General features: G+C 48.4%; 1 protein-coding gene across 2 annotated transcripts in view; it reads right to left on the bottom strand.

The window, feature by feature from the left end:
• The window catches only part of LOC139234947 (polyunsaturated fatty acid 5-lipoxygenase-like), a 192,233-nt gene that overhangs the window by 147,732 nt on the left and 20,746 nt on the right, over nt 1–23,755 (bottom strand). Inside the window, exons 1-3 of one of the 2 annotated variants that reach the window (XM_070865921.1) lie at nt 18,060–19,070; nt 7,543–7,741; nt 5,478–5,559 (exon numbers count right to left, since the gene is read on the bottom strand). In XM_070865921.1, coding sequence (XP_070722022.1) covers nt 5,478–5,559; nt 7,543–7,741; nt 18,060–18,209 — 431 coding nt within the window. In that variant the 5' untranslated portion in view covers nt 18,210–19,070. Of the gene's footprint in view, nt 1–5,477; nt 5,560–7,542; nt 7,742–18,059; nt 19,071–23,755 lie in introns of those variants that run through there. The other variant, XM_070865923.1, reaches the window with a different exon arrangement.

The following is a 23,755-nucleotide window of genomic DNA, read 5'->3' as shown; positions in this document are numbered from 1 at the left end:
AAATCCCCTGGACCTGATGGCTTGCATCCTAAGGTCTTAAGAGAAGTAGCAGCAGGGATAGTGGATGCATTGGTTGTAATTTACCAAAATTCCCTGGATTCTGGTGAGGTCCAAGCAGATTGGAAAACATGCAAATGTATCACCCCTATTTAAAAAAGGAGACAGACAAAAAGCAGGAAACTATAGACCAGTTAGCCTAACATCTGTGGTTGGCAAGATGTTGGAATCCATTATTAAAGAAGCAGTAGCAGGACATTTGGAAAAGCAAAATTCGGTCAGGCAGAGACAGCATGGATTTATGAAGGGGAAGTCATGTTTGACAAATTTGCTGGAGTTCTTTGAGGATGTAACGAACAGGGTGAATAAAGGGGAAACATAGAAACATAGAAACATAGAAAATAAGTGCACCATTTGGCCCTTCGAGCCTGCGCCACCATTCAATAAGATCATTGATGATCATTCCCTCAGTACCCCTTTCCTGCTTTCTCGCCATACCCCTTGATCCCTTTCGCCGCAAGGGCCATATCTAACTCCTCTTGAATATATCCAATGAACTGGCATCAACAACTCTCTGAGGTAGGGAATTCCACAGGTTAACAACTCTCTGAGTGAAGAAGTTTCTCCACATCTCAGTCCTAAATGGCTTACCCCTTATCCTAAGACTGTGTCCCCTGGTTCTGGACTTCCTCATCATTGGGAACATTGTTCCCGCATCTAATCTGTCCAGTCCCGTCAGAATCTTGTAAGTTTCTATGAGATCCCCTCTCACCCTTCTAAATTCCACTGTACAAAGGCCCAGTTGATCCAGTCTCTCCTCATATGTCAGTCCTGCCATCCCTGGAAGCAGTTTGGTGAACCTTCGCTGCACTCCCTCAATAGCAAGAACGTCCTTCCTCAGATTAGGAGACCAAAACTGAACACAATATTCCAGGTGAGGCCTCACCAAGGCCCTGTACAACTGCAGCAAGTCTTCCCTGCTCCTATACTCAAATCCCCTAACTATGAAGGCCAACATAACATTTGCCTTCTTCACCGCCTGCTGTACCTGCATGCCAACTTTCAATGACTGATGAACCATGACACCCAGGACTTGTTGCACCTCCCCCTTTCCTAATCTGCTGCCATTCAGATAATATTCTGCCTTGTGTTTTTGACCCCAAAGTGGATAACCTCACATTTATCCACATTATACTGCAACTGCCATGCATTTGCCCACTCACCTAACCTGTCCAAGTCATGCTGCAGCCTTTTAGCATCCTCCTCACAGCTCACACCACCATCCAGCTTAGTGTCGTCTGCAAACTTGGAGATATTACACTCAATTCCTTCAACTAAATCATTAATGTATATTGTAAAGAGCTGGGGTCCCAGCACTGAGCTCTGCGGTGCTCCACTAGTCACTGCCTGCCATTCTGAAAAGGACCCATTTATCCTGACTCTGCTTCCTGTCTGCCAACCAGTTCTCTGTCCAAGTCAGTACATTACCCACAATACCATGTGCTTTGATTTTGCACACCAATCTCTTGTGTGGGACCTTGTCAAAAGCCTTTGAAAATCCAAATGCACCTCATCCACTGGTTCTCCCTTGTCCACTCTACTAGTTACATCCTCAAACAATTCCAGAAGATTTGTCAAGCATGAATTCTCTTTCATAAATCCATGCTGACTTGGACTGATCCTGTCACTGCTTTCCAAATGCGCTGCTATTTCATCTTTAATAATTGATTCCAACATTTTCCCCACTACTGATGTCAGGTTAACCGGTCTATAATTACCCGTTTTCTCTCTCCCTCCTTTTTTAAACAGTGGTGTTACATTAGCTACCCACTAGTCCATAGGAACTGATCCAGAGTCGACAGACTGTTGGAAAATGATCACCAATCCATCCATTATTTGTAGGGCCACTTCCTTAAGTACTCTGGGATGCAGACTATTAGGTCCCAGGGATTTATCCGCCTTCAATCCCATCAATTTCCCTAACACAATTTCCCGCCCGATAAGGAGTTCCTTCAGTTCCTCCTTCTCACTAGACCCTCGGTCCCCTAGTATTTCCGGAAGGTTATTTGTGTCTTCATTCGTGAAAACAGAACCAAAGTATTTGTTTAACTGGTCCGCCATTTCATTGTTCCCCATTATAAATTCACCTGAATCTGACTGCAAGGGACCTACGTTTATTTTCACTAAGCTTTTTCTCTTCACATATCTATAGAAGCTTTTGCAGTCGGTTTTTATATTCCCAGCAAGCTTCCTCTCATAATTTATTTTCCCCCTCGTAATTAAACCCTTTGTCTTCCTCTGCTGTATTACAAAATTCTCCCAGTCCTCAGGTTTGCTGCTTTTTATGGCCAATTTATATGCCTCTTCCTTGGATTTAACACTATCTTTAATTTCCCTTGTTAGCCATGGTTTAGCCACCTTCCCCATTTTATTTTTACTCCAGACAGGGATGTACAATTGTTGAAGTTCATCCATGTGATCTTTAAATGTTTGCCATTGCCTATCCACCGTCAACCCTTTAAGTATCACTCACCAGTCTATTCTAGCCAAGTCACGTCTCATACCATTGAAGTTACCTTTTCCCAAGTTCAGGACCCCAGTCTCTGAATTAACTGTGTCACTCCCCATCTTAATAAAGAATTCGACCATATTATGGTCACTCTTCCCCAAGGAGCCTCGCACAACAAGATTGTTAATTAGTCCTTTCTCATTGCACATCACCCAGTCTTGGATGGCCAGCCCTCTCGTTGGTTCCTCGACATATTGGTCTAGAAAACCATCCCTAATACACTCCAGGAAATCCTCCTCCACCGCATTGCTACCAGTTTGGTTAGCCAAGTCAATATGTAGATTAAAGTCACCCATGATAACTGCTGTACCTTTATTGCACGCATCCCTAATTTCTTGTTTGATGCTGTCCCCATCCTCATTACTACTGTTTGGTGGTGTGTACACAACTCCCACTAACGTTTTCTGCCCTTTGGTATTCCGTAGCTCCACCCATACAGATTCCACACCATCCAAGCTCATGTCCTTCCTTATTATTGCATTAATTTCCTCTTTAACCAGCAATGCCACCCCACCTCCTTTGCCTTTCAGTCTATCCTTCCTAAATGTTGAATACCCCTGGATGTTGAGTTCCCAGCCTTGGTCATCTGGAGCCATGTCTCCGTGATGCCAATTACATCATTTTTGTTAACTGCTATCTGCGCAGTTAATTCGTCCATCTTATTCTGAATACTCCTCGCACAGAGCCTCCAGGCTTGTCTTTTTAAGACCCTTTGCCCCTTTAGGATTTTGCTGTAATGTGGCCCTTTTTGTTTTTTGCCTTGGGTTTCTCTGCCCTCCACTTTTTACTTTTCTTCTATCTTTTGCTTCTACCCCCATTCTACTTCCCTCTGTCTCCCTGCATCGGTTCCCATCCCCCTGCCATATTAGTTTAACCCCTCCCCAACAGCACTAGCAAACACTCCGCCTAGGACATTGGTTCCGGTTCTGCCCAGGTGTAGACCGTCCGGTTTGTACTGGTCCCACCTCCCCCAGAACCGGTTCCAATGTCCCAGGAATTTGAATCCCTCTCTTCTGCACCATTCCTCAAGCCACGTATTCATCTGAGCTATCCTGCAATTCCTACTCTGACTAGCACGTGGCACTGGTAGCTATCCTGAGATTACTACTTTTGAGGTCCTGCTTTTTAATTTAGTTCCTAGCTCCCTAAATTCATCTTATAGGACCTCATCCCGTGTTTTACCTATATCGTTGGTACCTAGATGCACCATGACAACTGGCTGTTTACCCTCCCCCTTCAAAATGTCCTGCACCCGCTCCGAGACATCCTTGACCCTTGCAACATACCATCCTGGAGTCTCGGTTGTGGCCGTAGAAATGTCTATCTATTCCCTTTACAATAGAATCCCCTATCACCAAAGCACACCCACTCTTTTTCCTGCCCTCCTGTGCAGCAGAGCCACCCACGGTGCCGTGGACTTGGCTGCCGCTGCCCTCCCCTGATGAGTCATTCCCCTCAACAGTACCCAAAGTGGTGTATCTGTTTTGCAGTGGGATGACCGCAGGGGACCCCTGCACTACCTTCCTTGCACTGCTCTTCCTGTTGGTCACCCATCCCCTATTTGGCTGTGTAATCTTTACCTGCGGTAAGACCAACTCACTAAACGTGCTATTCACGGCATTCTCAGCATTGTGGATGCTCCAGAGTGAATCCACCCGCACCGCCAGTGCCGCAATGCCAGTGGATGTGGACTTCCAGAAGGCATTTGACAAGGTGCCGCATAAAAGGTTACTGTACAAGATAAAAGTTCACAGGGTTGGGGGTAATATATTAGCATGGATAGAGGATTTGCTAATGAACAGAAAGCAGAGAGTAGGGATAAATGGTTCATTCTCGGGTTGGCAATCAGTAACTCGTGGGATGCAGCAGGGATCAGTGCTGGGACCCCAACTATTTACAATCCATATTAACGACTTGGAGGAAGGGACTGAGTGTAACGTAACCAAGATTGCCGACGATAGAAAGATGGGAGGAAAAGCAAAGTGTGAGGAGAATACAAAAAGTCTGCAAAAGGACATAGTCAGCCTATGTGAGTGGGCAAAAATTTGGCAGATGGAATATAATGTTGGAAAGTGTGAGGTCATGCACTTTGCAGGAAAAATCAAAGAGCAAGTTATTATTTAAATGGAGAAAGATTGCAAAGTGCTGCAGTACAGCAGGACCTGGAGATACTTGTGCATGAAACACAAAAGGTTAGTATGCAGGTACAACTAGTGATTAGGAAGGCCAATGGAATCTTGGCCTTTATTGCAAAGGGGATGGAGTATAAAAGTCAGGAAGCCTTGGTACAGTTGTACAGGGTATTGGTGAGGCCACACCTGGAATATTGCATGCAGTTTTGGTTTCCATATTTACGAAAGGATATACTTGCTTTGGAGGGAGTTCAGAGAAGGTTTACTAGGTTGATTCCAGAGATGAGAGGGTTGACTTATGAGGAAAGATTGAGTAGGTTAGGCCTCTACTCATTGGAGTTCAGAAGAATGAGAGGTGATCTTATCGAAACGTATAAGATTATGAGGGGGCTTGACAAGATGGATGCAGAGAGGATGTTTCCACTTATTGGGGAGACTAGAACTAGGGGGCATGATCTTAGAATAAGGGGCCGCCCATTTAAAACTGAGATGAGGAGGAATTTCTTCTCTCAGAGGGTTGTGGATCTGTGGAATTTGCTGCCTTAGAGAGCTGTGGAAGCTGGAACATTGAATAAATTTAAGACAGAAATAGACAGTTTCTTAAACGATAAGGGGATAAGGGGTTATGGGGAATGGGTGGGGAAGTGGACTGAAGGCCACGATCGGATCAGCCATGATCGTATTAAATGGTGGAGCAGGCTCGAGGGGCTGTCTGGCCTATTCCTGCTCCTATTTTTTATGTTCTTATGCAAGTCATTCCATGAACACAGGGGATTTACCTGTACGATTTCTGCCTCTCCTCCAGTTCTTTGTGTCGGTGTTGTCTGGTGATTTGAGTTTGGTCATCGCGCGGTAGTCTTGCTGCAAAAAGCAGTTTGAGAGGGAGTTACAGAGTGTGTTGGTGCCCGCGCAGTGTGGGACTGGGCCCTCCTTACACACAATCCATCAAACCCGGGACACACACAGGACACGTTAACCTTACCTGCAGCTGGAGCTCTTGTAAATTCTCTTGGTTAGTTCTGATAAAATATCAATACATGTAGATTTTTCCTTTCTTTTCATTTAACATTTAGTGGTTGATTTTTTAATCATCTACATCAAGGATGCCAGTACAGTTAATGGAAATCCTCTCATTTCAAACACCCAGGTTATCTCACACTCCCAGGGCAGATACAAGGGGTTAGATACACTGTCAAGCTCCCTCTACGCTGTCCCATGAAACACTCCCAGGGCAGGTACAGCACGGGTTAGATGCAGAGTAAAGCTCCCGCTACACTGTCCCATCAAACACTCCCAGGACAGGTACAACACGGGGTTAGATACACTGTCCCATCAAACACTCGCAGGACAGGTACAGCAGTGTCTCACCACAACCTCAGTAAAGTGTTCTCTCTTGCACCGTTGTGGTATTTTGGGCAAACCAGCCATCATGATCCCTCTGAGTAATTTTATGTCATTTGAAGAGAGGTTTTTAAGCTCACTAGGAACTAGGTTGAAGCTCCCCAAGCCCAGCCATGTCTAGCAGACAGAGGAAATGTTCCTCGGTGACCGATGTTTGACCCACGAAACCAAACAGTTCGACTTTACATTGTTGCTTAGTTACAGGAGACCAGAATGAGTATTTCTGGGAGGTTTTGGTTTCCGATGTGAAGTTATGCTGACACTCCCCAATCTGATACAGCTAATCTGTGTATGAAAATATGGAAACGTGGGCAGATTAAAAAAAGAGAGAGAAACGTGATCACTTTTTGAATGAATGGGGTTGATGCAGACTTTGTGCGATAGTGTAAAATGGGTGGTAGCGAGCCGACAGACCCTTTTCTATCTCTCCCCATTTATACTTCCATGGACTGGTTGTTGGCTCGGCTGCTGTTCCGGGTTCCTGCCCAGAGAAAGGAGGGAAGGAGGTGTCTCTGTTCCTCTGGGTAAGAGCCTCGCTGACCTCCCCAACATACTGCAAACTTGCAGATGCACCTGATGTCCCCAGTTGGAGCCTGAAAGGAAGCCTGTGGCATAAAGGTTAAGGGCCGTGTTGCCTTTGACAGCCACCCATTCATTCTACACCACTCCTCAAATCGGGCGGCTGATCCGATATTATCAATTTTACATTGTCGCCCAGGGTCACAATTACCCCCATGCAGTTGCTGAGTATCTTTACCAACTTTCCCCACAGGACTATTCATCACTGAGATTACCCCCCGCAGCCTATTTGGAGCTACGAGGGGTCTGTTATCATTGGTGGGAGGGGCCTGTTATCATTGGTCGGAGGGGTCTGTTATCATTGGTGGGAGGGGCCTGGTATCATTGATGGGAGGGGCCTATTATAATTGGTGGGAGGAGCCAGCACTGCAGTTGTCCATGTGGTCAGGATCAGCCCCCTCCAGCAGGACCACCGGCACGGTTCAGGATCTGGCCTGTTTCTCAAGTTGTGTTATTGACAAGTGGGGTTGGTCCCATCACTCAGTCATTCTTTATCTTCCCGCTGTTCAGTACATTTGGAGACGTTCCCACCCCCGCACCCCCCCCCACCCCCCCACTCCCCCAAAGGCACTGGTTCATGTTGGCTCATGGGTTCCCTCGTGTTCCTGCCTCGTGCATGTGGTTCACCAAACTGATGGCAGACGAGTTAGACATGGAGGGCAGCACCGCAGAGCCCGAGATCCACACTGTGAATCGGGGGGGGGTGACTACCTGCGGATCAGAAGCACCTTGCTGCCTTTGCCCCTCTCTGATGCAGGGACATGAAGGCCAGCTGTAGCCCACTGAATGCAGCCAAACGTGGGACCTCAGCGCCACACCTCCCACACCCGTCGGCTGAGTTTGTTTCTAGGCTTTGGTGCTAACCTTGTCCATCCCGTAGCTCGATTTCCTTATGGTCGATAATCCAGCGGTAACACGGAAACTCCACGTAGTCGCCGGTGGGAGTTTTTAACGTGATGTATTTACAGTACCAGTCATCCTGTATCCAATACTTGCGCTTCTCAATCTTCACCAGCAGGATCTCTCCGATATCATTCGACACAATCATATCATACGTGTCCACCTACACAAAGCAGAGAGGAGCATTAGTGATGTGCCAAGTGTAAAGAGGGCAGTGGGCAGGCACTAGGCACTGGGCCAGTATGTGATACTGTTGCATGCTGTGGCCACAATGTGTTTGTAAAGAGAAAATATTGAGGCTCAGCCCAGTAGGGCTGTCTCCCTTTGTCTGGTCCAAAACTGGATCGGGATTGGGCACTTTTAAAAGACTGAGGCATAAAGCGAGACTTTCTCACATGTGCACAGCAGGAATTGTACACCACAATTTTCCTCGTCACATTTCAATCTTCAAAATTAATTATGGCTGTGGCAAAGCTGGACAGTTGTTTCCCCCCTAAACATTACAATTTCCCTCCATTCTTTATCCCTGGTCTTAACTCCCAGTTTACGTTGCCCACAAACTTCCAGAGCTGGTGATAAAATATAGAGATCACTTCTTTCTCACACGGTTCTGAAACAGTGAGGCAGAAAGTGGAAGTCGGTGTCCTTTATTAAACGAGAAGGGGATATGGCGTTATGGGGAGCAGGCGGGGAAGTGGAGCTGAGTCCATGATCGGATCAGCCATGATCTTATCGAATGGCGGAGCAGGCTCGAGGGGCCGTATGGCCTACTCCTGCTTCTTATGTTCTTATGTTACGTTTACCGTCAATCAAAATTAAGGTTGGAAGCAAATAGTCTATTTGAAGGGGAATTTAGCGAGGTATGGATTTTGCTCAAGGTATTAACACCTTGAAGATGTACAATTCAACGAACAGCTCCTCCAGGTCCAGTTGGTGAGCATTCCGTGTAAAGCTCACACCATTGTGTCTTCAATCAAGCATGATTGACAGCTGTGACATTGAAGCTTTTAGACTCGGAATGTAGCAACACAAAGATTAAAAACTAAATCAAGGGGAGGAACTCAGTGGATCCAATATAAGTTTAAAAAATGGTAATGGAGAAACTAATGAGGCGAAAGATGGGACAAATCTCCAGGACCCAATGGTTTCCACCCCAGGGTATTAAAAGAAGTAGGTAAGGAACTTGTAGCTGCTCTAGTTATGATCTTCCAAAACTCTCTTAATGCAGGAAATGTCCTCTTGAATTGGAAAATTGCCGAATGTCACTCCACTATTTACGAAGGGTAGGAGAGATAAACAAGGAGCTTATAGGCCCACAAGTCTAACGTCTGTTGCAGGGAAGTTACTAGAATTGCTTGCCGTGGGCAGAGGAAACGTTTCAAGAACACCCTCAAAGCCTCCTTGATAAAATGCAACATCCCACTGACATCTGGTAATCCCTAGCCAAAGACCGCTCTAAGTGGAGGAAGAGCATCCAGGAGGGCACCTCGAGTCTCATCGCCGAGAGCATGCAGAAACAAAGCTCAGGCAGCAGAAGGAGCGTGCGGCAAACCAGTCCCACCCACCCTTCCCCTCAACCACTGTCTGTCCCACCTGTGACAGAGACTGTAATTCCCGTATCGGACTGTACAGTCATCTGAGAACTCACTTTTAGAGTGGAGCAAGTCTTCCTCGATTTCGAGGGACTGCCTATGATAATGACTAGAACTTGCTATTAGGGACAGAGAGACTGGGCACTTGGACAAATATGAGCTGATCAGAGAGCCAACACGGATTTGGAAAGGGCAAGCCTAATGAATCTAGTTAAACCTTTTGAGGAGGTAACTAATATGGTAGATAAGGGAGTGTCTATGGATGTTATTTATATGGATTTCCAGAAGACATTCGTCAAGGTTCCACATAAGAGACTGTTTGCAAAAATGAGAGTGCATGGAAATTGGAGGCAACCTATTGGCTGGGGTAGGGAATTGGTTAGGGGGTAGGGGACGGAGAGTCGGGATAACGGGTATTTACTCCAATTGGCAGGATGTGACTAGTGGTCCCCCAGGGATCTGTATTGGGGCCTCGGCTTTTCACAATATTTATTAATGACTTGGATGAAGGAAGAGAGTGCCATGTATCCAAGTTTGCTGACGACACTAAGTTGGGTGGCACAGTAAATAGTGTCGATGGGAGCAGAAAGTTGCAAAGGGACATTGAGAGATTCAGTGAGTGGGCAAAACTGTGGCAGATGGAGTTCAATGTGCGGAAGTGTGAGGTCATCCACTTGGAATTGAGAAAGATGGATCAGAGTATTTTCCAGACGGTGAGAAGCGAGGGACTGTTGAGGGGCCGAGAGATTTAGGGGCCCATGTACAGAAATCAGTGGAAGCTAGTGGGTAGGTACAACAAACCATTAAAGAGGCTAACGGAATGTGGGCCTTTATCTCGGGGGCTGGAATACAAAGTGTGGACGTTATGTTACAGCTGGACAGAGCTCGGGTCAGACCCCCGGACACTGCGTCCAGTCCTGGGCCCCGCCCCTCAGGGAGGATATATCGGCCTCGGAGGGGGAGCAGTGCAGAGTCACCAGAATTATACCGGGGCTGAGAGGGTTAAATTATGGGAACAGGTTGCACAGACTGGGCCTGTATTCCCCGAGTACCGAGGGTTAAGGGGTGAACTGATTGAGGTGTTTAAGATGATTAAAGGATTTGATAGGGGAGATCGAGAGAAACTATTCCCTCTGTTGGGGGAGTCCAGAACAAGGGGCAGAACCTTAAAATTAGAGCCAGGCCATTCAGGAGTGATGTCAAGAAGCACTTCTTCACACACAGGGTAGTGGGAATCTGGAACTCTCTCCCCCAAAAAGCGGTTGAGGCTGGGGGTCAATTGAAAATTTCAAAACTGAGATTGAAAGATTGTTATTAGGTAAGGGTATGAAGGGTTACGGAACCAAGGCAGGTGAATGGAGTTCAGATTCAGATCAGCCAGGATCTAACTGATTGGCGGAACAGGCTGAATGGCCTCCTCCTGTTCCAAAGTCCCAAATGCCCAGAAATGTGGGAATACAAAGGGCTGGAAAAAACTATCTCAGTCCATGTGGCAGGACTCGGGAGTATGAAATTGGAATACGCAACTCGCCACTGATATCCCAAAATTCCTGTTCTTCTTCGATTCAACCTCAATCACCTACCTGTGCAATCCATTTCAACCCAACATCCTACAATCTGATCTGTAATTAGCATTATCACTTTATAAACGCCTCAATATTTATCGTTATATCTCTAACAGATATGTTATCTCTGTCGATTTATTGCTGACAGTCGCATGTTTCCAATAGACTCTCCATGGGCTGGAATTTTGTGCATTTCCTGCCTGGGCATTAAGTATCACTGCGGGGGCGGGGGAGAGAACGGGGAGGGGATGATCACGGCGGGGGAAGAGGTAACAGATCGTGTTGGGTTGTAACAGGTGAATCCAGCGTATTCTGTTACCCACGTGCAACCCCCCAGTTCTGTGCCTCTCTGGAGGGACGCATGCTGCTACTTATCGCGTTCACATGCCTCAGTCGAGTAGCTGAATTCCGAACCGTGTAAAGCAGCAGCCTCACAAACCAGCACGCGGCCTTCTCCAGCTCCTAACAAGCTGGGCATCGACAGGAGCCAGTAACCAGTTTTCTCCATCATATCCCTCCAATATCCCAGCTTTTAGCCTACCAGAAACCCAGACCCCTATCAGGAAATACAAGAATTTGGATCATTTCACTAGTTCGATACCAAAGGTATAACCAGGAACTGCTCTGCAGTCTGCATGCCAAACAGTTCCTGCTCCATTTTTAACACATGCTCGAACTGACACTGCATTTTCATTGGAAATTTCAGAGCCACTAGTGGTTTTCACAGTACACAACACCCAGTCGAAGACTAATTCTACACCTCAGTTGGTGCTGGTGCCTGGAGGTAGAATGACTCAGCAAACCTAGGCCATGAATTAGCCCATCCTATACTGGCAACAAGTCTCGATCATCACCTTCAGTCACACCGCACTTCAACAGGTTTGTTTCTAACCGTTGGCTGAACCTCCCCAGCCCCAAATGTCCTGCCTGCTCTCCTGCAGGTTCTAACTTACTGGGATACAGTACCAGCAATCCTCAGTGTAAGCCTAGACATCAAGTACTTGTCGGTTATTGGTCTAGGGAGGGCATCACAATTGTCCATTACAACAGTGACTACAGGTTGTCCTGAGGTGGTAAAAGGTGCTATATAAATGCAACTCTGTCTTTATTTCTTTGATGTATGTTTATTCTGGATAGGGACAGGCGCAGAATCGCAGAATGGATCTTATCAAGATCGGGGCCGGGGGGATTGCATTTGTAGCCCCAGGGAATCGATAGAATGAAATGAATTATACTGCGAGCTGTAGTTCAAGTCTGACTTCAACCCACGAGAGGTGACAGGCGCAAACTGTGGCCTTTTCTGCTGGTTTCCCAGCAGCAGTGCTCGGGAGACCAATCCTCCATTGTGGGAGAGGTGGAAACGCTGGAGCAGTGCTGCAGGAAGGATTCATGGATGTCACAGTATCCCTGAGTGAATGTCACCATCACTGCACTCTGCAGAGAATCCCAGAGCAATGAGGGACTGAATGCAGTTTGCCACCCTTCCCAAACGCCGAGTGACTGGTGCTATTGGGATGGGCATTCCCACTTACAGGAGTTTGAAACTGCCGGGTTTGACAGATTGGGGAGATTATAAGGACAGGCTTCACCAAAACAGAGACACCCTAGAGGCTAGTCTGATGCAGTCTCTGTAGCCCTACTAGACTGCTCAGCACCAGGGACCGGTTAGGATAGAGGTGCAATGAGATAGCTTCCTCTCAGTCTCAACACAAATAAAGAAAAAAAAGAAAGACTTGCATTTCTATAGCGCTTTTCATGGCCACCGGACGTCTCAAAGCACTTTACAACCAATGTACTTTTGGAGTGTGGTCACTGTTGTAATGTGGGAAACACGGCAGCCAATTTGTGCACAGCAAGCTCCCACAAACAGCAATGTGATAATGACCCAGATAATCTGTTTTAGTGATGTTGATTGAGGGATAAATATTGGCCAGGACACCAGGGATAACTCCCCTGCTCTTCTTCGTAGTAGTGCCATGGGATCTTTTATGTCCACCTGAGAGAGCAGACAGGGCCCCGGTTTAACGTCGCATCCGAAAGGCGGCACCACCGACAGTGCAGCACTCCCTCAGCACTGCACTGGAATGTCAGCCTAGATTTTTGTGCTCAAGTCTCTGGAGTGGGCCTTGAATCCACACCCTTCACAACCGAGTGTGTTACCCACTGAGCCACAGCTGACACCTCAAACTCCAGCCGGATTGTCAAAGTGTGACGAGCAGGCATGGGCTGGCACCATCAGATGGGGCCCAGTGGCTACAGGGGCATCACACGGCTCTGGACATAGAGGGTCAAGGCCACAACCATCCTGTGGATTGTAGCAACAACAGCCAACTACCAGCACAGATTCTCCTCCTACTCAACAAGGGTGTGGGCACAGCTTTAGGCTGAGAAGCAGCACGGTACAGGTATAGATACAGTTACAGAAACAGGTATAGGTGCAGTTACAGATACATGAATATATTATAGACAGAGATACTGACACAAGTACAGGTGCAGATAGAGATAACAGTACAGTTACAGGTATTGATCCAGATAAAATATAGTTATAGGTACAGATATAGATATAGGTACAGATACAGGTACGGATACAGGTATGGGTAAAGTCACACACAGGAACTTATTCTATATTACACTCAGTAACTATACAGAGTGACCTACTCTGAGGTAAACTATCCCTTCTCATCCTTCTCAACCTGTCTGCAGTCTTTGACATGTTTGACCACACCATCCTCCTCCAACGTCTCTCCTCCGTTATCCAGCTGGGTAACACTGCCCTTGCCTATTTCCATTCTTACCTATCCAGTCGAAGCCAGAGAATCACCTGCAACGGTTTCTCTTACCGCTCCTGCAGCGTTACCTCTGGTGTCCCCCAAGGATCTATTCTTGACCCCTCCTATTTCTGCCCCTCGGCAACATCATCCGAAAACAGAGCCTCAGTTTCCACATGTACGCTGACAACACCCAGCTCTACCTCACCACCACTTCTCTCGACCCCTTCACTCTAAATTGTCAGACTGCTTGTCAATCATCCAGTTCTGGATGAGCAGAAATATCCTGCAACTAAATATTGGGAAGACTGAAGCCATTGTCCCAGTCCCCACCATAAACTTTGTTCCCTAGCCACCGGCTCCATCCCTCTCCATGGCAACTGTCTGAGACTGAACCACACCGTTCGCAACCTTGGTGTCGTACTTAACCCCAAGATGAGCTTCCAACTGCATATCCTCACCAATACCAAGACCGCCTACTTCCACTTCCATATTATTGTACAATCCCACCCCTGCCTCAGCTTATATGCTGCTAAAACCATCATCCACACCTTTGTTACCTCTACACTGGACAATTCCAATGCTCTCCTGGCCAGTCTCCACCTTCCACCCTCCATAAAGCTCAGCCAAAACTCTGCTGCCTGTATCCTATCCATCACTCCTGTGCTCACTGACCTACATTGGCTCCTGGTCTGGCAACTCCTCAATTTTAAAATTCTTATCCTTGTTTTCATATCCCTCCATGGCCTCACCCCTCCCTATCTCTGTAACCTCCTCTAGTCATACAATCCCTCTTGAGATATCTGCACTTCTCCAATTCTGGACTCAAGCGCATCACCGATTTTAATCTCTCCACCATTGGCAGCCGTGCCTTCAGCTGCCTGGGCCCCAAGCTCTGGAATTCCCTCTCTAAATCTCTCTACCTTCCTCTCCTCCTTAAAATCTACCTCTTTGATCAAGCTTTTGGTCATCTGTCCCAATATCTCCTTGTGTGGCTCAGTGTCAAATTTTGTTTGATAATGTTACTGTGAAACACCTTGGAATATTTTACTGTGTTAAAAGGTACTATATAAATGCAAGTTGTTGTTGAGTATTTTCATGTGATTTTTCTTTGTCCTTTTCCATAACTACTCTAAATCTAATGATATTGTGCTCACTGTTCCCCAAATGCTCTCCCACTGAAACCTGCCCCACTTAATTTCCCAGAACTAAATCCAGCACTGGGGGTTAATGGTGAGAAGTTCTCTAGTAAACATTTCAGAAACTCCTCCCCATCTTTGCCCTTTACACTGTTACTATCCCAGTCTATATTAGGATATTTTATGTTCCCCATTATGACTACTCATTAGTTCTTGCATCATTATATAATTTGCCTACAAATTTGCTCCTCTATTTCCTTCCCACTATTGGCGACCTATGTTACACACCAAGCAGTGTAATAGCTCCTGTGTTGTTCCTTAATTCTAACCACATAGATTCTGTCTTTGACCCCTCTCCAGTGCTATAATAGTTTCTTTGATCAATATTGTCACCGGGATGGAGGGCCCAATGGTGGAGAGATTAAAATCGGTGATTCTCTTTATTCTGATGCTGATTGTCTATCCCAGCCTGCTGTACACCCTGGCTCGCCTCTCTACTCTTTTAATTAGGATGATCCAGGTGTCATCAATCAGAAATCAATTTTAAAGGGGCACCAACAAAAAAAATCCAAATTATAAGTGAAACAAAAGTAACGTTATCAAATGGTCTCAGAATATTATTTTGCCTCTCCTTGCTAATGCTTCATCCTGGTGCAACTCCCCCTGCCAAATTCATTTAGCCCCTTCCCCACAGCACCAGTTAACCTCCCAGCCAGCACCGACACCTGGGCTGAATGGTCGTAAATTTTTATTTTCTATGATTCTGACATTGGTCCCAGCCCTGCTCACATGCACCCTATCCATCTTGTACAGGCCCCTCCTGCCCCAGAACTGGTCCCAAAGCCCCTGGAATCTGAAGCTCTCCCACCTACACCATTTCCAGCCACGTGTTAACCCGTCTTATCTTACTCACCAGCACAGGGCACTGGGGGTAATCCAGACATTACTGCCTCTTTAACTTCCTGCCTAGCACCTGAAAATCTTTTCCTTATTATGTCGTTGGTTCCCACATGGACCATGACTAATGGCCATTTCCCTTCCCCCCTCAAAATGTTCCGTACCCATTTAGTGATGACCTTTATCCTGGCACCAGAGAGGCAACACACCATGTGGGGCTCATGATTGCAGAAATACATGTTTATCCGCCTGACTATTGAATCCCCTGTGATCACTGCTGTGCCCCGTACATCAGAAGTGGCGAGGTCGGGGTGAAGGAGTGATAAGGTCAGGGCGGAGGAGTGGCGAGAAATTGTAGAGCGACGTGATCGGAGCCCAGGAGAGGCGTGAGTTCAAGGCCTAGAAGAGGCGTGGGCCCAGGGGCAGCACGGGCCAGCTCACACTGCAATATGTGTGCGCGCTAGGTCCGTGCAGCAGAGCTGGTCTCCAGTTGTCTTGGTTAATCCTTGCCACTGGACCAAGACCTCGCTCTGTCAAGCCCGTGTGGTGGCTGGTGTGCAACGGCCACCACACGTTAAAAAAATCCATGCACAGGCATCTTCCACCCTTCAGGATGTGGTTTGGGACCTGGAATATTAGGTCTTTAATTGAAACACCTGTGAACTCATCCCTTTTTGGCGTGGAAGCAAGTCATCCTCGATACATAAAAGCATGGAAACATAGATACGAGGGACCACCTATGATGATGATGCCCCGTGGGCAGTCATTTGCCTCACGGTGCTGTGGAAGTGCTCTAGACTGCATTCCCCTGAGCTGTAGTCATCCTCAGTACTGAGAGTGCCACACTCCCGGAGGATTCCTGCACTGCCTGGCTCTTTCTACCCTGCCAGATGGCCACCCACTCACTTATCCTCCTGAGCTACTTGTAGTTGTGGGGTGACCACCTCCTGGAACATGCGATCCAGGAAATTCTCAGCCTCCCGTCTGCCCTGCAGTGAATCTGGCCAGACCTCAAGCTCAGAGACCCTGTGTTTGAGCAACTGAAGCACATGAATTGACACAGAGTTCCCACGTGGCACAGGAATTGCAGGCAACAGGTCTCAGCTGTCCCATCATTTTGCTTAAAGATTTACATTATATATCTGGAATGTTATAGAAATGTTTTAGTACCCTCTTAACTCCTGCTGAAGTGGGGCTTTCGAGCTCTGCCATAATTAAAGGATTAAGAATGGGTCTTGGAACTGAAAAAGGCGTTTGTAGTGGTCAACTTTACAGGCTGTGTAACCTGAGGTCAATTACAAATAGCCAAACTATTAAACTACAGGAGGCCCAGAAGGGGGAGTTAAACAGGGCAAGGGGTCAAAAGCGACCTGTTGGAGAAACTCCATCTTGTGTGAGACATAGGCCAATGATTGTGTGACGCGAAAAGGAAATAGTCAATCAGTAATTGTGCACGCGGGCTTTGGGCCAATTAAATAGCATGGGGGGGGGGGGGGGCGGTGGCGCGTGCACGAGGCTGACATGCATCATTCAGTGTATAAAAGGTTGCTTGGAACTTTGTATCATTGGGGAAGCCTGGCTACAGACAAACCAGCAGGCGGCCTCCCCACCGGTGCAAAATAAAGACTACTTGAATCTTCGAACTCAGACCTGGTGTTGAGTGCTTATTTTAAATACACCATTACACCTGTGTATTCATTATTTATTTAATATATATGTGTAATTAAATTCTATTTACTTAGTGCTCTGCCCTCCCCTCTTACTCTTTTGCTGCCCCAGCTTCTCCAATCTCTCCAAGTGAGTGAAGTCCCTCACCCCTGGTGCCATTCTGGTAAATCTCCAATGCACCATCTCGAAGTTCTTGACATTCCAGGATTGGACACAATACTCCAACTGGGGCCCAACCCTGATTTATAAAGGTTTAGCACAACGTCTCTGCTTTTATGTCTAAATCCTCATGTGAACTATCGATATTAAGCCACTGCATATTACGCTCTTAGGGATGAGGGACTTAGTTATGAGACTAGAGAGATTAGGGAAATGAATAGAAATCTGGGACAAGATGGAGAGAAAAATATAGAAACCGAAGATGGGAGTAGGGTGTGAGAGAGGGGCCCGTGGAACATGTAGAGAAGGGATGGGATGTAAAGTGGCACAATTGGAAATACTGAAGGGGAACAGGTAGAAGGAGGTGGAGATTTGAGAGAGGTGGGGGGTGAGCGAGGGGCCGCTGCCAGAGCCTGGGGTGGGCGAGTTGGAGTTTGGTGAGTTGGTCAGGGGAAGCAGAGACCCGGGTCAGGGGAAGCAGGGACCCGGACCCGGGTCAGGGGAAGTAGAGACCCGGGTCAGGAGAAGCAGGGACTCGGGTCAGGGGAAGCAGAGACCCGTCAGCCCGGGAAGCAGAGACCCGGGTCAGGGGAAGCAGGGACCCGGGTCAGCCCGGGAAGCAGAGACCCGGGTCAAGGGAAGCAGAGACCCGGGTCAGCCCGGGAGAGGTTAGTGGAAGGCAATGGTTCTCACCGCTCCACGCTCGAAGTCGTTGTAAAGCGGTTTGTCCAGCAGGGTCTTCTCGCTGCAACCCTCGGTGCCCACCAGGGTCAGGTAAATGTAATCATCCGTGCCCGCGAACCACTGGCTTCCCGTCGCCACTGTCACCGTGTAGGAGAACATCGCCCCGAGACAGCGGAGTCACAGGGGCCGTGTGTGGTCTCGGGGTCTGTGGGTCAGTCCCGGGGTCTGTCTGTGGGGCAGTCCCGGGGTCTGTGGGTCTCTGGGTCCCGGGATCTGTGGGTAAGTCCCGGGATCTGTGGGTCAGTCCCGGGGTCGGTCTGTGGATCAGTCCCGGGTTCTGTGGGTCAGTACCGGGGTCTGTCTGTGGGTCAGTCCCAGGGTCGGTGGGTCAGTCCCGGGGTTGGTCTGTGGGTCAGTCCCGGGGTCGGTGGGTCAGTCCCGGGCTCTGTGGGCAATCCCGGGGTCTGTGGGTCTCTGGGTCCCGGGATCTGTGGGTAAGTCCCGGGGTCTGTGGGTCAGTCCCGGGTTCTGTGGGTCAGTACCGGGGTCTGTCTGTGGGTCAGTCCCAGGGTCGGTGGGTCAGTCCCGGGGTCGGTGGGTCAGTCCCGGGCTCTGTGGGCAATCCCGGGGTCTGTGGGTCTCTGGGTCCCGGGATCTGTGAGTCAGTCCCGGGGTCTGTGGGTCAGTCCCGGGGTCGGTCTGTGGATCAGTCCCGGGTTCTGTGGGTCAGTACCGGGGTCTGTCTGTGGGTCAGTCCCAGGGTCGGTGGGTCAGTCCCGGGATTGGTCTGTGGGTCAGTCCCGGGGTCAGTCTGTGGGTCAGTCCCGGGGTCTATCTCGGGGTCGGTGGGTCAGTCCCGAGGTCTGTGGGTCAGTCCCGGAGTCTGTCTGTGGGTCAGTCCCGGGGTCGGTGGGTCAGTCCCGGTGCCCCTGGGTCCGAGTTGCGTGTGCTGCAGCCTGTGTCTCGGAGCCCAGGCTGAGTGCTCAATGCTCACAGGGAGGGCTCTGGTTCCGTACCGCCCACTTGCTCACTCCGGCAACAGGCTGCGGAACCCAGCCCCGTTCCTGTCCCCGCCTCTAGCACCCCCGTCCCGCACCTTTCATCTTAAACCCCCATCCCCCTGGGTGTGAGGGGGGAGCATTGGGTGTGAGGGGGGCACTGGGAATGAGGGGGGCGCACCGGGTGTGAGGGGGGGGGCGCACCGGGTGTGAGGGGGGGTCACTGGGTGTGGGGATTGGGTGTGAGAGAGGGGGAGCACTGGGTGTGAGAGGTGTCGGGGGGGCGGGGGTCTCAATGTGACCGCTGGGCTCCTGAGTTAGACTGCCAACTCTGGATGTGCATCAAACGCTGTAATGCATCAAAGCATCAAAGGCGGCGAGAAATATCAGGAACTGGAACGAAATGATTTGCAGTTTGCTTAAAGCTCAGTGCAGATAAGATATACATATTTCCTATTGCTGTTTGCAATCTATAATTCTGGTCAACCACACATGTGCAGCAACTCGACTTGTGCCAAGTCCCAGTGTAAGGGTTTGAGATGGAAACGGGTAAGTTTGAGCAACGATTAACTAGATGGACTGCACACTTTGCTCCGGCTAATCTGATGCCACTGTTTGTAAAACAGCGACAGTCCATATTTTGGGAAAAGGGGAAAAGGCCATTGCTCAGAGCCGAGGGTGCCAGCAATCTCTGAGGCAAAGCAGCAAACCGAACACAGCAAGTCTGAAGACTTCAGGAGATCAGAGGCTGAAGATTGAGTATAGCCCGGTTTCGCTAACTTTAGCGCAGGGCGATGTTTACCACCTCCAACAGGGATATTGATTTTTAGCGCCCCAAGAGAGGGGTGGAGCGTGAAGGAAAACGTTCCACACTCCTCTTCGGGCGCTAACCGTGATTTTTGGGCCACAATCACGGGAGCGCAGATGAAGTTGTGGCGCTGGGAAGTTGGCATCCAGGAACATAAAAGGGAGGTCAGCTGGAGCGCCCGAAAACTGAATAAAATGAAACGGAGGAATGCTCACATTAGAAACAGTGTTCAACAGCTGAGGGTTACATGAATATAAATAAAGTACATTCCAAACACCCACCTGCTCACCTGTTGAAATATCGTCCCGATGGCCTGCTTTCCCTGTCGAGATTAACGGCAGGCGAAACCAATCAAGTTTGCAGTCGCGACGCTAAAGGGACGTCACCAAGTGGGTGGCACTAGAGTGCATAGCGCTAATTGTTAGCGCCGCCGCTAAACCCCACTGAAAGCGCTGACATGGCGGCGCTTGGGCGGTGGCGCTAAGCAACCCCATTTTTAGCTCCAGGAGACCACCATTCCACAGCCCCAGGGAACAACGGGTTAGCTGCAACTAGATAATCACTTTTGCCTCAATGTGTGAAATGTAGTGTCTCTGCACTATTATAAAGTCACACGAGGCATACACTGCAGACAAGGTCATTCATGACCTGCACCTTTATTCCCAGGACCAAGGAGTGCTGAGCCTGCGGTGATGGTCCCTTTAAGTACCTGGCTGACCAGGTGAGGAGTGTCTCCCACAAGTTCACCCCCTGTGGTCAAGGTGTGTATTTCACAGTTGTATACAGTGTACAGTGTTGTTACATATTGGTTACAGTTATGTGAAGGTTACAAACATGACAGTGTGAAAGGAGTTTGAGTGTCAGTCGGAGCTGCTGGAACATCTCACACGGATTGGGGTGCAGTATAACTCCAGTCCTACAGGAGTAAGACTGCAGTGTGTATTGATTTCAAATGAGTAGAGGTATGCGTGGAATGCAGTGTTCAGAGTTTAGGAGTGGCTCTGGCTGTAGTTGGCTGGATGGAATAGAAAGGCTGCAATGCAGTAGATTACATACTAAATAATGCTTTGCCTGCGGTGATGTTCACGAGGGAGAGGGGCTTAAGGGGCCTCACCTTAATGGGCTTTTATCAAAAGCTGGGCTGTTGAAAGGTAAGAAATGTTTATTGAAGCACAGAGAGGAATGTTTGACAGATCATATTGATAGAAGGTGAGGAGTTCAAGTTTAGACTTTTAGGGACACTAATCTGATATACAATGATCTCTTAAAGAGCTCCGAACTATATATCTCTGGTGAGGGACACAGTGAGTGCCAGGTGTTTTTCCGGATGCCTTTTATTGATCAGTCAGATGTCTGGTGCATGTCTCAGAGAATCCAAACCGAGTGACTGGGTTGTCCACCCACATCGAGCTCCAAACAGGCAGTGCACACTCTGTCCCTGTGACAACAGGCACACTGGCCTAAACCCAGAAACCGAGGGACACAGGTCGGCAACAACTGAAGCTTTGTCACTCATAAATACCGCTGGGGTTTAACCTGGTGATGGCTCTTAGCGCTCCACGTTGCTTGTCCAGCTAGACCCATCCTAGTGTAAGCAGGTCAGTAGTACTCTTGCCTCTGAGTCAGAAACACTAGGTCCATGCCTTCAGTATATGCTCTAGGCCGACACCGGGAATGCTGCACTGTCAGAGGTGCCATCTTTCGGGTGAGATGTTAAACCGGCCCGTTCAGGTCATAGAAACATAGAAACATAGAAAATAGGTGCAGGAGTAGGCCAGTCAGCCCTTCGAGCCTGCACCACCATTCAATAAGATCATGGCTGATCATTCCTTCAGTACCCCTTTCCTGCTTTCTCTCCATACCCCTTGATCCCTTTAGCCGTAAGGGCCATATCTAACTCCCTCTTGAATATATCCAATGAACTGGCCTCAACAACTCTGCAGCAGGGAATTCCACAGGTTCACAACTCTCTGAGTGAAGAAGTTTCTCCTCATCTCAGTCCTAAATGGCCTGCCCCTTATCCTAAGACTGTGTCCCCTGGTTCTGGACTTCCCCAACATCGGGAACATTCTTCCCGCATCTAACCTGTCCAGTCCCGTCAGAATCTTATATGTTTCTATGAGATCCCCTCTCATCCTTCTAAACTCCAATGTATAAAGGCCCAGTTGATCCAGTCTCTCCTCATATGTCAATCCTGCCATCCCTGGAATCAGTCTGATGAACCTTCGCTGCACTCCCTCAATGGCAAGATCTTCCTTCCTCAGATTAGGAGACCAAAACTGCACACAATATTCCAGGTGGGGCCTCACCAAGGCCCTGCACAACTGCAGTAAGACTTCCCTGCTCCTATACTCAAATCCCCTTGCTGTGAAGGCCAACATACCATTTGCCTTCTTCACTGCCTGCTGTACCTGCATGCCAACTTTCAAGGACTGATGAACCATGACACCCAGTTCCCGCTGCACCTCCCCTTTTCCTAATCTGCCGCCATTCAGATAATATTCTGCCTTCGTGTTTTTGCCCCCAAAGTGGATAACCTCACATTTATCCACATTAAACTGCATCTGCCATGTATTGCCCATTCGCCTAACCTGTCCAAGTCACCCTGCAGCCTCTTAGCGTCCTCCTCACAGCTCATACCGCCAGCCAGTTTAGTGTCATCTGCAAACTTGGAGATATTACACTCAATTCCATCATCTAAATCATTAATATATATTGTAAAGAGCTGGGGTCCCAGCACCGAGCCCTGCGGCACTCCACTAGTCACTGCCTGCCATTCTGAAAAGGACCCGTTTATCCCAACTCCCTGCTTCCTGTCTGCCAACCAGTTCTCTATCCACGTTAGTACATTACCCCCAATACCATGTGCTTTGATTTTGCACACCAATCTCTTGTGTGGGACCTTGTCAAAAGCCTTTTGAAAGTCCAAATACACCACATCCACTGGTTCTCCCTTGTCCACTCTACTAGTTACATCCTCAAAAAATTCCAGAAGATTTGTCAAGCATGATTTTCCTTTCATAAATCCATGCTGACTTGGACCAATCCTATCACTGCTTTCCAAATGCGCTGCTATTTCATCCTTAATGATTGATTCCAACATTTTCCCCACTACTGATGTCAGGCTAACCGGTCTATAATTCCCCGTTTTCTCTCTCCCTCCTTTTTTAAAAAGTGGTGTTACATTAGCTACCCTCCAGTCCATAGGAACTGATCCAGAGTCGATAGACTGCTGGAAAATTACCACCAATGCATCCACTATTTTTTGATCTAAAAGATCGCATGCATTCCTCAAAAAAAGAACAGGGCAGTTCCTAGGTCCTGCCCAACATTTCTCCCTCAGCCAACACAACCTAGAACACATTCGCAGGTCTTTCGTCTAATTTTCTGTGTGTGAAGTCTTGCTGTGCCCACACTGGCTGCTGCATTTGGCTACGTGGCAATAGCAGCTATACTTCAAAATAAAGTAATTAATTGGCTGTAAAGAGCTCCAGGATACCCTGAGGACCAAGGCTGGGTTATTAATGATAGGATGTGGGGAATGACACATCAATAGCCCTGGGATATTGGAGAGATGCCCAGGTACCGAGTCTGCCATAGGGTGTTGTCTTGGTTACCCCGACCAGCAGCAGGTCGGGGCCATAAAAGGAGTGGCGAGCGGCCCCGGGAGTAGCGTGGAGGTATACCACTCCAGGGAGCAGCGCGAGCTGGTGCAGGAGGGCGACGGCAGCGAAGAGTGACATCATCAAGGTCCAGATCGGTGATTGGAGCGTGGGCAGGTACAGCAGGAGCGGTGAGATCAGGGCGAAGGAGCGGTGAGAGACTGCGGAGGGATGTGATCGGGGCTCGGGAGAGGCGTGAGTTCAGAGCCAGCCCACACTGCGATACATAGTCACATG

This window comes from Pristiophorus japonicus, chromosome 22 (assembly GCF_044704955.1).
Source record: "Pristiophorus japonicus isolate sPriJap1 chromosome 22, sPriJap1.hap1, whole genome shotgun sequence".
Classification (NCBI taxonomy): domain Eukaryota; kingdom Metazoa; phylum Chordata; class Chondrichthyes; family Pristiophoridae; genus Pristiophorus; species Pristiophorus japonicus.
The sequence above is the reverse complement of the archived record's forward strand: the minus strand, read 5'-3'. Positions and strand labels throughout refer to the sequence as shown.